Source organism: Callionymus lyra, chromosome 16 (assembly GCF_982586985.1).
Source record: "Callionymus lyra chromosome 16, fCalLyr1.hap1.1, whole genome shotgun sequence".
NCBI classification, from domain to species: domain Eukaryota; kingdom Metazoa; phylum Chordata; class Actinopteri; order Syngnathiformes; family Callionymidae; genus Callionymus; species Callionymus lyra.
In genome coordinates, this window is record NC_141833.1 from 17,378,040 (window position 1) to 17,393,215 (window position 15,176).

Genomic DNA, 15,176 nt, shown 5'->3' on the forward strand with positions numbered 1-15,176 from the left:
GATTTCTTTCATCTGGCTTCATTGACAAGTAGAGTTGGGTGTCATCAGCAATAGTGAATGTTTATAGATATGTCTTCTGATCAAGTCCCCTAGTGGGAGCATATAGATTGTGAATAGGATTGGACCAAGAACAGAACCTAGTGGGACACCATAGCTGACCTTAGTGTGTGTCGATGAGAGGTGGTTGACATGCACATGCGTTCTATCCGACAGGTAAGATTTAAACCAGTTAAGAGCAGTTCCACGTATGCCTATATGGTTTTCTAGCCTCTGTAGAAGGATTTGGTGGTCGACAGTGTCAAATGCAGCACTGAGATCCAGAAGAACAAGAACTGAAACATGGCCCTGATCAGAAGCCATCAGCAGGTCGTTACTTAACTTTACCAGGGCGGTCTCCGTGCTGTGGTGTTCCATAAACCAGACTGAAACACCTCAAATTGATCATTGTCCTGGAGATAATCACAGAGCTGACTTGTTACCACTTTCTCCAGAATTTTTGAAATGAAGACAAGATTAGAGATAGGCCTTTAGTTAGTGAGAACACCTTGATCAAGAGTGGGTTTTTTAAGCAGAGGTTTGATTACTGCAACTTTAAAAATCTGAGGCACATAGCCCGATGTCATTGACAAGTTAATAATGTAAAGTATGAAAGTGCTAAATATGGGGAACACTTCTTTAAGTAGCCATGTGGGAATAGGATCGAGAAGACATGTTGTGGACTTTGAGGAGGAAACATACCGGGACAGCTGTCGAGGACTCTCTGGTAAGAAGGATTCAAAATATATCACTGCTATGGACTGATGGACTGATGGACTGATGGACTGATGGACTGATGGACTGATGGACTAATGGGCTGCTCAATGTACTGATGGCTCTGTGTTAGCCTGGCTACAGTGCTGAATAAGAACTTGGGGTTTTTCTTATTAGCTTCTATAAGTGATGAGTAATAGCTGGCTCTGGCTTTCCGAAGGAGATGCATTGTATATTTTTAACTTATCCTGCCAGCCCAGGTAGAATTCATTATTTTTGGATGAACGCCATTTCTTCTCTAATCGTCTAGAATCCTGTTTTAATTTACATGTTTTCTGAGTATACCAGGGAGCAAGACTACTTCTGTTAACAGTCTTTTGAGTCAGTGGTGCAATTAAGTCAAGCTTGTTATGCTACAAGTCTGTGAAACCCGCAAAGTTATCAATCTCAAGGTGACTATGGGTAGAGTTACCTGACACACTGAGGCTAGGCATTTTACTGAGCTTGTTTCCATAAACTTGGTTGCCACAATCAGACAGATATCTTTTGAGAATGCTCCTGCTCTGTAGCCTCGGTTCATTTTAAGATGAAATCAAAGGTTATTAATTGATGGTCAGAAAGAACTGAATTCTGAGGAGGGACTTGTACATACTGAGAGAAACCAAATGACTCCAGGATAGAGTGAAACCTGTTGGCTAAGCTATCATGGACCATATCCACATGGATGTTAAAGTCACCAACAATAATCACTTTATCTGATTTAAGCACCAGGCTGGTCAGGAACTCCGGGAACTCAGACAAGAATTCAGAATAAGGTCCATGGGGACGATAGACTCCAACAAAGAGAAGTGACTGACCTTTTAGCTAAGGTTAAAGTCCTATTTCGAAAGAATTAACCTAACTCTCGCCTTAACTTCCTTTAGTTTAGTATTGGTTTCCGCCTTCATATAAATAAGGTATTAAGTGAGCAACAGAACTTCCTTTTTCTGCCACAGCCATGTCTCATAAGGTTCTCTTGACTATCTGTTTGTTTCAGATACTTATACAAGGTAAGACTTCAAATGTACTTTCTTCCTTTGTACTGCTTGTACTTATTTGATTTAGATCAATGTAGGTAGTTTTAATAATTTTCACTCTGCTTGTTAGAATATTTGACTCTTCAGAGGAAGTTATTTGATGTATTACAAAATCAAATTTTAATTTTGATCTAACAAATCACATCGATTCTCATTTTCAAGCATTTATTTTAACTGAAGCATTTCTAATGAACTCACTTTATTTTTAAACCAACTTAAATATTCCAATTTAGTCCACCTTTGACATCATGATTGTGTTTTGTAGGCTCTGAACCTGAGACTGTGTTTGTGAAGAGAGGAGATGATCTACGTCTGGCTGGTCCTCAAACTTTGACTCTGACAGAGTTTCGGTTATTTTTCTGGAAACACAACCAAACAAATGTTATTTTAAAATTAACTGATCTACAAAAGGCTGTGATACATTCAAAGTACAAAGGCAGAGTTGAGTTTTTAAAAAAAATGAATTCCTTGTTGCTGAAGAATGTGTCGTATGAAGACAGTGGAGTCTACACAGCTGAGATCGTTGGCGAAGAATTTAAAAATCAAGCAGAATACCAAGTACAAGTTCAGGGTGAGTTTATTATTGTATTTATTCTTCAATGTGTAAAGTTAAATAAACCATAACATATCCAATGGCTGAGAAAGAGCTGAGCCAAAAGACAAGAGGTTAAGCTCAGTCGTATCAAACTCTTTCAAGTGAATTTATGCTGAAATTATATTTTTTTTTTTAATAAAATTAGCTGAGTATTATTCAAGTCACTCTAGCTTTTGTTCCACCCATCCATTATTCTTTCCTTCTTTTACAAGAGAAAGATAAAAACAATCCAAAGTGAATGTGTCAGTTTTTGTCTTTTGTTTATATCAGCTCCAAAACTAAGCTGAGTAATTCAACCCTAAACAATTTAGTTTTCGATTCTCATAGTCAGAATCAGTGGGAAAAATGCTGCAGTTATGCAAAGAGTTTATTGAACTAGAAACAGCCAAAAGTAAAGAAAACCACAGACACTTCCTCTTACAGACTTTCATTTACATTTATGACGGCCTTTGTTTATGTTTGACCGCTGAGACACAAGATCAAGACCAACGAGATGTCCCTTAGCCAGTTTTTATTCATGGGTTAGTTCATCCGACAGAGACTATTCAGATTCAACTTGATCAGGACGATGGATTTTCTTTGGTGACCTTAAATGCTGACATCCTTCATCCCAACACCGTTCCGTTATCAAGGATCCTCCTTTGTGTTTAAGGATCACTAAATCATGGAAATAACAAAATTGAAAAAAAAAAATTCTATGCAGAAAAACAAACCCAAGTTAAAAAGGTACTTAGATACAAAATAAAACTTAAATATAATAATAAATAGGTATTCATAGTAATAATAATATCTATTGAAAAAAATATATTTAAGGATATAAGAAATATCTAAATAATACAATAATGCTTTTTTTTTTAATTATAAAAAAAACAAGAGAAGAGACCTCAACAACACACAACAATACACAACAGAGGTTTGGATCATCGCGAGTCTTAAAGGTCTGAACGTAAAACTATTTTCAGGGAGAGTTGGAGGTTGTTCTATGTGTTACGTCTTGAATGATGTACTTAAAAAGTCTGATTAAAATAAGACAATTTATTCACAACTAATAATAATGTAGTTTCAAAAAAACTAAACACCGATAATGTGAATATTCCCTCAATAAAAACCCTCTCCTCTGTTCCTAACAACCCAACATTGAAACATTAGAGAAGTATTAACACTTTATTCCAGATCCAGTGTCTCCAGTCGTGCTCCAGGTGGACTCGGTCTCAGACCTCAGAAAGTCTTGCAACCTCACTGTGAGCTGCCAAAACATCAGCAGCTCCATCAGGTGTGTAGCTCATACCTGCAGTCAGGATGGTGGGGAGAAGAAGGTCCAGTCATCTCTCCACATCTACCTGCTGAACACCTCCATCGTCTGTAACCATAGCAACCAGCTCAGCTGGAGCACGGACCAGAAGGAGATCCTGGATTTCTGCAGTCTGACTGCTGGTGAGATGTGTGACGAAGATCTACGTCCTTCTGATTGTTTCATAATGATCTGGTTCTTCCTCCCAACAACAACCACTTCCTCTTCGTAGTCTAACAACGTCCTGAGGATCAGTTTAAGAATCCATGTTTAGGACTTGAGTGTTTCATCACTTGTCTGGAGTTTAAATGTCGTCGATGTAAAGAAAGAATAATCGTGACCCTTGTGCTTTGTAGGTTCTGAACCTGAGACTGTGTATGTGAAGAGGGGAGATGATCTACGTCTGGCTGGTCCTCATTTGGCTCTGACAAACGACCAAGTTTTGTACTTGAGACACAACAAAACAGATCGTATTGTGAGATTAAATTATAAACTAGAGGCTTTGATATTTCCAAAGTACAAAGACAGAGCTGAGTTTTCAAAACAAAGTAACTCTTTGTTGCTGAAGAATTTGATGTTCAATGACAGTGGAGTCTACGCGGCTATGATATCTGGCACTAAAGATAATGCACAAGAATACAAAGTGGAAGTTTTGGGTGAGTATTTATCTCATTTATATAATAATTATGTCTATTTGTATAGTGCCTTTCTAGACCAGGGTCACAAAGTGCTTGAACAGTCACGCATTCCCACATTCATTCACTGATGGGAGTAGGCTGCGACGCAGTGCGCCAGCTCTGCCATCAGGAGCAATCAGGGCAAGGTGTCTTACTCAGGGACACAGTGCCACAAACTTGTCCGGAGCTGGGATTGAACCTGCAAGCTCTCAGACTGTGAGCAATCACTCTACCATCTAAGACGCCCCAAATTCTTCACTATGTAAAGTGTTAAAATAAATCGTAGCATATTCTGTTGTAAATAAATAGCTAAGCCAAGTGACCAGTCAAAGAGTAGCTCAAAAACCCCTTTTAATGAGAAATATTAATGTTGAAGTTCAATTTCCCTTACCTGTACGCCGGGGCCTCCCCCAGGGGTGGGCTTGTATGCGAGTGTCTGCTGGCCGGGCCTACACCCATGGGGCCTGGCTGGGACAGCCCAGAATAGAAACGTGGGACCCCCTTCCCATGCGCTCACCACCAGTGAGAGGGGCCAAAGGGGTTCAGTTCATTGTGAGCCGAGCTGTCAAACGATTACCACCTGGTGGTGAGTTGGCTTCGATGGTGGGAAATGATGCCTGTCAGACCTGGCAGACCCAAACATGTCGTGAGGGTCTGCTTGGAATGATGTAGCAGGGTCTCCTGTAAGAAGAAACTTCAAATCTTGCCTCTGAGAGAACTTCAACAATGTTCCGGGTGAGGTGGGGGACATTGAGACCGAATGGACTGTGTTCCGTATTTCAAATGTTGAGGCAGCTTATCTGAGATATGGCCGTAGGATGGCGGTTGCATGTTGGAGCGGTAATCCCAGAACCCCCTGGTGGACCTCAACGTTGAAGTATGCCTTCAAGCTGAAGAAAGAGGCCTATCGAGCCAATTTGGCCATTTGGTCTCTTGAAGCAGGTAACAGGTACCAGCAGGCCAAGCGGGCTTTGGCTTCAGCAGTAGCTGTGTCAAAAACCTGTGCGTATGAGGAGTTTTTCAAGGCAATGGAGGAGGACTTCCATACGGCTTCGAAAAGTTCTGGACAGCCATCAGCCGCCTTAGGAGGGGGAGACGGTGCAATGTGGCTTCTCTATTTTGGGGTTGGGGTGGTTAAAAAATTCCTAAGTGGCATGGGCCAGAGGTTGGAGGAGATGTGCCCAGAGTTTCTCAAGGCCTTGGATGTAGAGGGACTGTCTTGGCTGACATGCCTCTGCAACATGGCATGGTCATCGAGGCAGTTCCTCTAGATTGCCAGACTGCGGTGGTAGTTCCTCTTTTTAAGATGGGGGATCGGTGGCTGTGTTCCAACTATATGGGGATTTCACTCCTCAGTCACCCTGGCAAGTTCTATTCAGGGGTTTTGGAAAGGAGGGTCCGTTGGATAGTCAAACCTAAGATTCAGGAGGAGCAGTGTGGTTTTCATCCGGGTCGTAGAACTGTGGATCAGACTTCAGCCTGATCCTCCAGAGTGCATGAGAGTTTGTTCAACCTGTGCACATGTGTTCATGAAGGCATTCAATCGAGTCACTCGGGAAGTCCTTTGGGGGATCCTCCGGGAATATAGAGTATCAGATATAGTAAGGGCTGTCTGTTCGCTGTACGAGCTTGGTCTGCGTAGCCGATATTAAGTCAGACTAATTTCCAGTGAAGGCTGGTCTGTATCAGGACTGCCTTTAACTTTTATAGACATAATTTCTAGTCATAGCTTGGGCGTTGAGAGGGTCCAGTTTGGTGGTCACTGCATATTGTGGATTATGGTCAATGATATAAATGTTCCCTCGATAAAAACTATCTCTCTGTTCCTCACAATCCAACATTGAAACAAAGGGAAATATTAACACCTAAACATGATAACTTGAAGGGATGTTCTCCATGTCAACACTGTTAACGTGGAGTCGACGTGGTTTATTTCAGATCCAGTGTCTCCAGTCCTGCTCCAGGTGGACTCGGTCTCAGACCTCAGAAAGTCTTGCAGCCTCACTGTGAGCTGCCAAAACATCAGCAGCTCCATCCGGTGTGTAGCTCATACCTGCAGTCAGGATGGTGGGGAGAAGAAGGTCCAGTCATCTCTCCACATCTACCTGCTGAACACCTCCATCGTCTGTAACCATAGCAACCAGGTCAGCTGGAGCACGGACCAGAAGGAGATCCTGGATTTCTGCAGTCTGACTGATGGTGAGATGTGTGACGAAGATCTAAGTCCTTCTGATGGTTTAATAACGATCTGGTTCTTCCTCAACAACCTCACCATCTTCATCTCTGACTCCCTCTATAAAGTCTTTGTTTCTTCACAGCTGCTTCAGTCACATGGATCGCCGTTTTGATGTGGAGCCAAATTGTCTTTGTGCTTATTGGTGTTTTCTTGGTGCTGGGAGTCTCCTGCAGACGTAAGTGTCCCCAACGACACACACAAACACACACACACACACACCCCCCCCCCACCACACACACACACACACACACACACACACACACACATATTAATCCATGTGTGGTGTAGATGAATGAAGGCGGACCTAAACTTCAGCCCTGAGGAACACCTGCAGCTCATCTTTTAAACACGGATTGACTTGTACTTCTTTTCTAGGAGACAAAAGTCATGATGAATACACACCTGAGCAGACAAACACACCTCCCTCGACAGAGCAGGAAATGGACCAATGAACTGATTGTTGTCGTCCTGGAGATGAAGTCCACCCATCCTCACATCTTCCTCCTCGCTTCGCTTCTATGTTAACGGAAAAAAAACTAAAAAAAATTTAAACACAAACATGTGTCTTAAGAAGGGTTTGGTTAATTTGAGTTATGTGTTGCTTCTATTATCCTGAATGAACATTTGTCCAACACATATCCATAAATAAAATACTTTTTTAAATGGTATCCAAAAATTGTTGAGGACCTTTTTTCTTTACTCTAAAGGTAAGGTAAGGTAAAACCTTGTAGATCTAATCTTGTAGATTAGATTAGATTAGATAGATAGATAGATAGATAGATAGATAGATAGATAGATAGATAGATAGATAGATAGATAGATAGATAGATAGATAGATAGATAGATAGATAGATAGATAGATAGATAGATAGATAGATAGATAGATAGATAGATAGATAGATAGATAGATAGATAGATAGATAGATAGATAGATAGATAGATAGATAGATAGATAGATAGATAGATAGATAGATAGATAGATAGATAGATAGATAGATAGATAGATAGATAGATAGATAGATAGATACTTTATATAACAATAGGGTCATCATGTCAGAGGAACAGAAGCAGTGCTTGTGTTGGAACAAGTTCAACCCTCACTGCCGTCACTCTCATCTAAAGTCACGTCACATCTCAAGTGTCTCCTCTGTGTCCTCGACAGCATCATCCTCAGCAAGGACGATTGATAAGTATCTGTCATGCGGAGTTCTAGAACTCCACGAAGACACGAAGAAAAACATTCTTGACAGGCCAGACACGTGTTTAAAATAAATGCAAAACACTCTTCCTCATGTTTTGTCTTTTAATTTCCTGGTATTCTTAATTAAAACAAAGATTTAAAGTAAAAAAGTATTATTTTTACCGTCTTTATCACATTTATCCCTGGAGATCTTTAACTCAGGCTAAATATTCTGAAAGAATAATTCTGTTATTTCAAGTTTTGACGTAATTTTTTGATCGATAAGCTGTTAAAAAAGGGAGTTACAGTCATAGTTTATCAGAGCTCAAATTGAATCAGCCAAACAGAATTATAAAGAAATTCCTGAAAAGCAATTGGTGTAAAACATGTTTAAAAAAAAACCAAAATGAGTCCATACATATATATATATATAAATACCCATCTTTCTTGTTTTACAAAATATTTCACAATATACGTGTTGAAAGTTAATACAAATTAACTAAAATAATTAATTAAAATCTGCTTTATCTCATCTAAAGCACATGAAATGAATACAAATATAAATACATATATAATCACATATAAAGAAACATAAATACATATTTATATATTTGAGGTGTATAATATAAACGGAATCAAAAATTGAAATGTTTTTTTGTTTTCCTTTAGTCAATTTTAACTTTTAATTGAAACGTTTGAACAGGATGCGCTCTTCCTCACAGCCACCACTAGATGGCGACTTCTCCAAAGACGAGCGCAGCCTCCGCTGACATGGACTGCAGAAGAACAGAGGGCAGGCGAAGGACAAATGTCTCTGAATGCATGACATCATTCTCGGCTAATATGATAATATATCTCCAACAGTGCCAGGCTTGAGAGGGGCCATAATCCCGACGACTGCCGCTTCCAATGAGGAAGAAGGGATGAGATGGAAGAGGAGGGCTCTGAAGGTTATCCCAGACACTGAGATCAGGGGAGGAGGAGGGTAATTACAGCCAAAGTCTGTCCTCTATTCCACTCTAGACTTTTCCTTCTCCTGCGACGATTTGAAGAAGGTTAGAGACGTCGTTAGACGCCAGAGACGTGAGACCTAAAACCGACCAGACACAACAAAATGACTTCTTCGTTCCTCATTTCATTTCATCCGCAGGTTTTTCTCTTTTTTTAAAATGATTATTTGGAAGGTCACCCTTTTCTTCGACGCAAAACGGCTGTGATGCTGCCGCAGTGGTCAGGGGCCAAAGTGAGTCAGCGAGCAGGTACAATTACTTATATATTATCAGATATTGTCTCCAGCTTTCTTTGCTCTATTTGATGTGGAAAAGTAAACAGAAATATATGATTTGATATTCCTGTTCCTGTATTCTTGTTCAAATACTTCCTGAAAAAGTTTGTTAAAAAGTGTTAGACAATGTCTCCCACTTTCCTTGTTTTTTGTGGATTCACTCTGAAACTAATCTATCTTATATTTTAGGAATGTTTCCACGACTTGTATGGCTACTCATTACTTCTGCTACTCGCTCAGTATTCATTAAAATAAACTTTCAGACAACTGCAGCGACAAATTAGAATGTGTGTCCTAAAATGATTCAAGGATCCAGATGGTAATTCAGAAACTTGAAATCTATGGATCATCAGGAGTGCCATAATGTATACGGAACTACTTACGTATAAATAAACTTTAATTGACATTCCTATCTATTGTATTCTTGCTTCACGAACAATATTTCAGAAAAAAAGTGTTTGTTTTCAAGTTACTATGGCGACTATGTGCAGTGGTAAGTGGCCAAAGTGAGTCAGCGAACAGGTACAATTACTTTATATATTGTCAGATATTGTCTCCAGCTTTCTTTGCTCTATTTGATGTGGAAAAGTAAACAGAAATATATGATTTGATATTCCTGTTCCTGTATTCTTGTTCAAATACTTCCTGAAAAAGTTTGTTAAAAAGTGTTAGACAATGTCTCCCACTTTCCTTGTTTTTAATGGATTCACTTTGAAACTAATCTATCTTATATTTTAGGAATGTTTCCACGTCTTGTATGGCTACTCATTACTTCTGCTACTCGCTCAGTATTCATTAAAATAAACTTTCAGGCAACTGCAGCGACAAATTAGAATGTGTGTCCTAAAATGATTCAAGGATCCAGATGGTAATTCAGAAACTTGAAAACCTATGGAATATCAGGAGTGCCACAATGTATACGGAACTACTTACGTATAAATAAACTTTAATTGACATTCCTATTTATTGTATTCTTGCTTCACGAACAATATTCTTAGAAAAAAAGTTTTGTTAAAAAGTGTTTGTTTTCAAGTTACTATGCCGACCATGTGCAGTGGTAAGTGGCCAAAGTGAGTCAGCGAACAGGTACAATTACTTTATATATTATCAGATATTGTTTCCACCTTTCTTTGCTGTAATTCAGAAACTTGGAATGTACGGCATATCATAAGTGCCATAATTTGATGTGGAAAAGTAAACAGAAATACATGATTTGATATTCCTGTTCCTGTATTCTTGTTCCACGATCAATACTTCCTGAAAAAGTTTGTTAAAAAGTGTTAGAAAACGTCTCCCCCTTTCCTTGTTTTTATAAAAAAGTGTAATGGATTCACTTTGAAACTAATCTATCTTAGATTTTAGGAATGTTTCCACGACTTGTATGGCTACTCATCACTTCAGTATTCATTAAAATAAACTTTCAGGCAACTGATAAATGATTTAAGGATCCAGATGGTAATTCAGAAACTTAAAAAACCTATGGAATATCAGGAGTGCCATAATGTATACGGAACTACTTACGTATAAATAAACTTTAATTGACATTCCTATCTATTGTATTCTTGCTTCACGAACAATATTTCAGAAAAAAAGTTTTGATAAAAAGTGTTTGTTTTCAAGTTACTATGGCGACTATGTGCAGTGGTAAGTGGCCAAAGTGAGTCAGCCAACAGGTACAATTACTTTATATATTATCAGATATTGTTTCCACCTTTCTTTGCTGTAATTCAGAAACTTGGAATCTACGGCATATCATAAGTGCCATAATTTGATGTGGAAAAGTAAACAGAAATACATGATTTGATATTCCTGTTCATGTATTCTTGTTCCACGATCAATACTTCCTGAAAAAGTTTGTTAAAAAGTGTTAGAAAATGTCTCCCCCTTTCCTTGTTTTTATAAAAAAGTGTAATGGATTCACTTTGAAACTAATCTATCTTAGATTTTAGGAATGTTTCCACGACTTGTATGGCTACTCATCACTTCAGTATTCATTAAAATAAACTTTCAGGCAACTGCAGCGACAAATTAGAATGTGTGTCCTCAAATGATTCAAGGATCCAGATGGTAATTCAGAAACTTGAAAACCTATGGAATATCAGGAGTGCCATAATTTATACGGAACTACTTACGTATAAATCAACTTTAATCGACATTCCTATTTATTGTATTCTTGCTTCACGAACAATATTTCAGAAAAAAAGTTTTGTTAAAAAGTGTTTGTTTTCAAGTTACTATGCCGACCATGTGCAGTGGTAAGTGGCCAAAGAGAGTCAGCGAACAGGTACAATTACTTTATATATTATCGGATATTGTCTCCAGCTTTCTTTGCTGTAATTCAGAAACTTGGAATCTACGGCATATCATAAGTGCCATAATTTGATGTGGAAAAGTAAACAGAAATACATGATTTGATATTCCTGTTCCTGTATTCTTGTTCAAATACTTCTTGAAAAAGTTTGTTAAAAAGTGTTAGACAATGTCTCCCACTTTCCTTGTTTTTAATGGATTCACTTTGAAACTAATCTATCTTATATTTTAGGAATGTTTCCACGTCTTGTATGGCTACTCATTGTGTGAATGCTTGGAAGCATTCACACAATTGATTTCCTGTTTTTCTCTTTATTATTCCTCTTACTTCTGCCGTAAACTTTGTGCCACTTCTACTTCCACAAATTTAATCCGATTTGAACCATTCAAACTTTTATCAATTCAGCTCGTACCCGTCTTTCAGGCTATGTTCTACCTCTCTTTTATCTCTTCCCCTCTTTCTTTTATTCCACTTTTTCTACCCTATTTTTCCCCATTCATTTCAATGGGGAAACTCTTCAACTCATGTTTTGACTCCTTCCACTTCAATCTGTGATGCTTTCCACTACTAATTCCACTAGTACTGCCTTATGCTTATGCTTATAGTTATACTTATATTTATACTAATAGTTTTACTTATACTTATACCTCTCTTATACTCCTCCACTTTTTGACTCTTCCACTCTTTTCACTCCTTCACTCTTCCACTCCTTCACTCTTCCACTTTTTCACTCTTTCACTACTCAATAGTTAAACTTATAGTTATACTTATAATTATAGTAAAACTTATAGTTATAGTTATAGTTAAACTTATAGTTATACTTATAATTATAGTTAAACTTATAGTTATACTTATAATTATAGTTAAACTTGTACTTATAGTTCTACTTATACTTATACCTATAGTTATACCAATAATTATACTCTCCTTCACTCCTCCACTCCTTCACTCTTTCACTCCTCCAATACTCTACTCATTAAATACTCTACTCCTTCACTCCTCCACTTCTTCAATCCTCTACTCCTTCACTCTTAGTAGAACTACACGTACGAGTACTACTACAAATACTAGAACTACTACGAGTACTACAAATACTAGTACTACTAAGAATACTAGTACTACTAAAAGTACTACAAATACTAGTACTACTACGAGTACCACACATACAATTACTACTATGATTAATACTAGTACTACTATGAGTACTAGTACTACTACGAGTACTACATGTACTAGTACTACTATGAGTAGTACAAATAGTAGTATTTCTACGAATACTAGTAGTACTTCTATGAATACTAGTACTACTTCGACAAGTACTAGTACTTCTTTGAGTACTAGTACTATGAGTTCTAGTACTACGAGTACTAATAGTACTACAAGTACTAATAGTACTACGAGTAGTACTACGAGTACTAGTACTACGAGTACTCATACTACTACGAGTACCTGTAGTACTAGTACTGAGAGTAATTCATAATAATAATAATAATTTAATTTAAAGTGTGTAATCACAACAAAGTTATCTGAAGACACGTTACAGTTGAAGTAATACTACAGTGGAGAAAGTAAAAACAGATCAATAATAAAGTACAGTGTGGCTGGAGCAGGAAAAAGTTCCTTTTAGAAGAACCTGGAGCAGAAGTTAACAGTTGATGAATCCAAACAAGAGCGTCCAGGTTTACTTGTTGAACAAAGACCAAGATGACACGATTGATCAGGCGAAAGCAATCGTGGATAAATGAACACATGACTTCCTCAACCAGACCCTGCGATGGATCAACGATTCACTGATGCACTGAGACAACAATGTTTTTTAGAACCTATGAAGAACTCAAAGACAAAATCAAAAATACAGGAACCATTGCTCAATACTGTTAAGTTGAAGCTCAGTGTGTGAAAGAACTGCATTTCCCAGAGTGCACCAGCAGCAGCTGCTTCAGTCATTGTCACTAATGAGCAGCACCTGTGAACTGTGAGGTAATGGAGGGTCTCAGTCAGTCAGTCAGAGAGAGAAGACGCTCCAAGTTCACAACAATGGCTTCAGTCCAAAGACGCCAATGGTCGGTGAAATGTTTTCTTTACTTTGATTTAGTGCTTGTTAATTCATTTAAAATATTTGATGAAGTTGTTTAAATTAATTTAAAATATTTGAATGTTTAATTATTTGAATAAATTCAAAATGTTTCAATGTTTAAGTTAATTCAAAATGAATTTAGAATGTTTAAATTAAATGGATAATTAAAATGTTGTGTTTATCCGTCTTTAAAGGTTTACAACCTAATTACTAACAATCCGAAAGAAAATAAAAGTGATTGAGTGAAACGTTTGAGTTGTCATTTGGAACCTGAACAAGAGTTGGACTTGACAAGCTATAGGAAAAAATAAAACTGTTCATTTCGTGGTATGAACCTCACTCTTGGTGACTGAGGTCTTGGGTTCAAAACCCAGAGGTGATATGAAACTTTAGTTTCTCTCTGTGTAGATATAGTTTTTGTTTAGTCTGTGGAAAACTTCTCTTTTATCTCTTCCATTCTTTCTTTTATTCCTCTTCTTCTACCCCATTCATTTCAATGGGGAAACTCTTCAACTCATGTCCAATCCTTCCAGTTTGACCTACCACTTATACTTTTACGACGAATTCTACTACTTCTTCCAATATTAATTCTACTACTAATACTACTTATACTTTTACTACTAATTCTACTACTACTTTTACTTTACTTCTCCCTTTTACTACTAATTCTACTTCTTCTACTTTAACTATAAATTCCTCTTACACTTCCACAACTACTTCTACTACTAATACTACTACTACTTCTACTACTAATAATAATACTACTACTACTAATACTACTACTGCACAGCTACAGCTACGGCCAGCATTCACACTGCATTTTCTTCTGGAAATGCAATCTTTCTAGTTACTTCTGCTACTCGCTCAGTATTCATTAAAATAAACTTTCAGGCAACTGTGGCGACAAATTAGAATGTGTCCTCAAATGATTCAAGGATCCAGATGGTAATTCAGAAACTTGAAAACCTATGGAATATCAGGAGGGCCATAATTTATACGGAACTACTTACGTATAAAGAAACTTAATTTGACATTCCTGTTCTTGTATTCTTTCTTCACAAACAATATTTCCGAAAAAAAAGTTAGTTTAAAAGTGTTTGTTTTCGAATAACTATGCTCACAGACGGCGACTTTATGCAGTGGTCAGTGGCCGAAGTGAGTCAGCGGGCAGGTATAATTACTTTATATATTATTAGATATTGTCTCCCCTTCTCTTTGTTCTTGAGTTTTCGCTAAAATAAATTTTCAGGCAACTGTGATGACAAATTGTGATGCGTCCTCAAAATATTCAAAGATCCAGATGGTAGTTCAGAAACCTGAAACCTATGGAATATCTGAAGTGCCGTACTTTGATATGGAATAGTAAACAGGAATACCTACGTATGGAAAAAGTTGGTCAGTGGCCAAAGTGAGTATAAATACTTTATACATTATTTGATATTGTCTTTCTCTTGTTTCTTTGTTCTTCAGAAAAAGTGTAATAACTACTACAAATTTAGCTTAGATTTTAAGAAGGTTTCCACGACTCATACGGCTACTAATGCTCTCCATTCCGTATTCACTAAAATAAATCAACTTTTAGGCAACAGTGCGGTGACACTTTGTGATGTGTGTCTTCAAATGATTCAAGGATCCAGATGGTAATTCAGAGACTTGGTACTACGGAATATCAGAAGTGTCATAATTTGATACGGAGAA

General features: G+C 37.6%; 1 protein-coding gene across 1 annotated transcript; it reads left to right on the forward strand.

The window, feature by feature from the left end:
• Window positions 1–1,770: 1,770 nt before the first annotated feature.
• LOC148064012 (uncharacterized) lies at window positions 1,771–7,183 on the forward strand. The gene is made up of 7 exons (XM_087810500.1): window positions 1,771–1,799; window positions 2,092–2,397; window positions 3,595–3,855; window positions 4,069–4,368; window positions 6,328–6,588; window positions 6,708–6,800; window positions 7,001–7,183. The coding sequence occupies exons 2-7, from the start codon at window positions 2,286–2,288 to the stop codon at window positions 7,075–7,077; spliced, it is 1,104 nt and encodes a 367-aa protein (XP_087666626.1). The 5' UTR covers window positions 1,771–1,799; window positions 2,092–2,285; the 3' UTR covers window positions 7,078–7,183.
• The last annotated feature ends 7,993 nt before the right edge of the window (window positions 7,184–15,176 follow it).

Bases quoted from the DNA above. Each gene is read 5' to 3' on its own strand.
- LOC148064012 (XM_087810500.1), top strand. From the start codon at position 2,286: ATGAATTCCTTGTTGCTGAAGAATGTGTCGTATGAAGACAGTGGAGTC. The intron at 4,369-6,327 runs GTGAGTATTTAT...GGTTTATTTCAG, and splicing joins ATACAAAGTGGAAGTTTTGG to ATCCAGTGTCTCCAGTCCTG. The intron at 6,801-7,000 runs GTAAGTGTCCCC...CTTCTTTTCTAG, and splicing joins GCTGGGAGTCTCCTGCAGAC to GAGACAAAAGTCATGATGAA.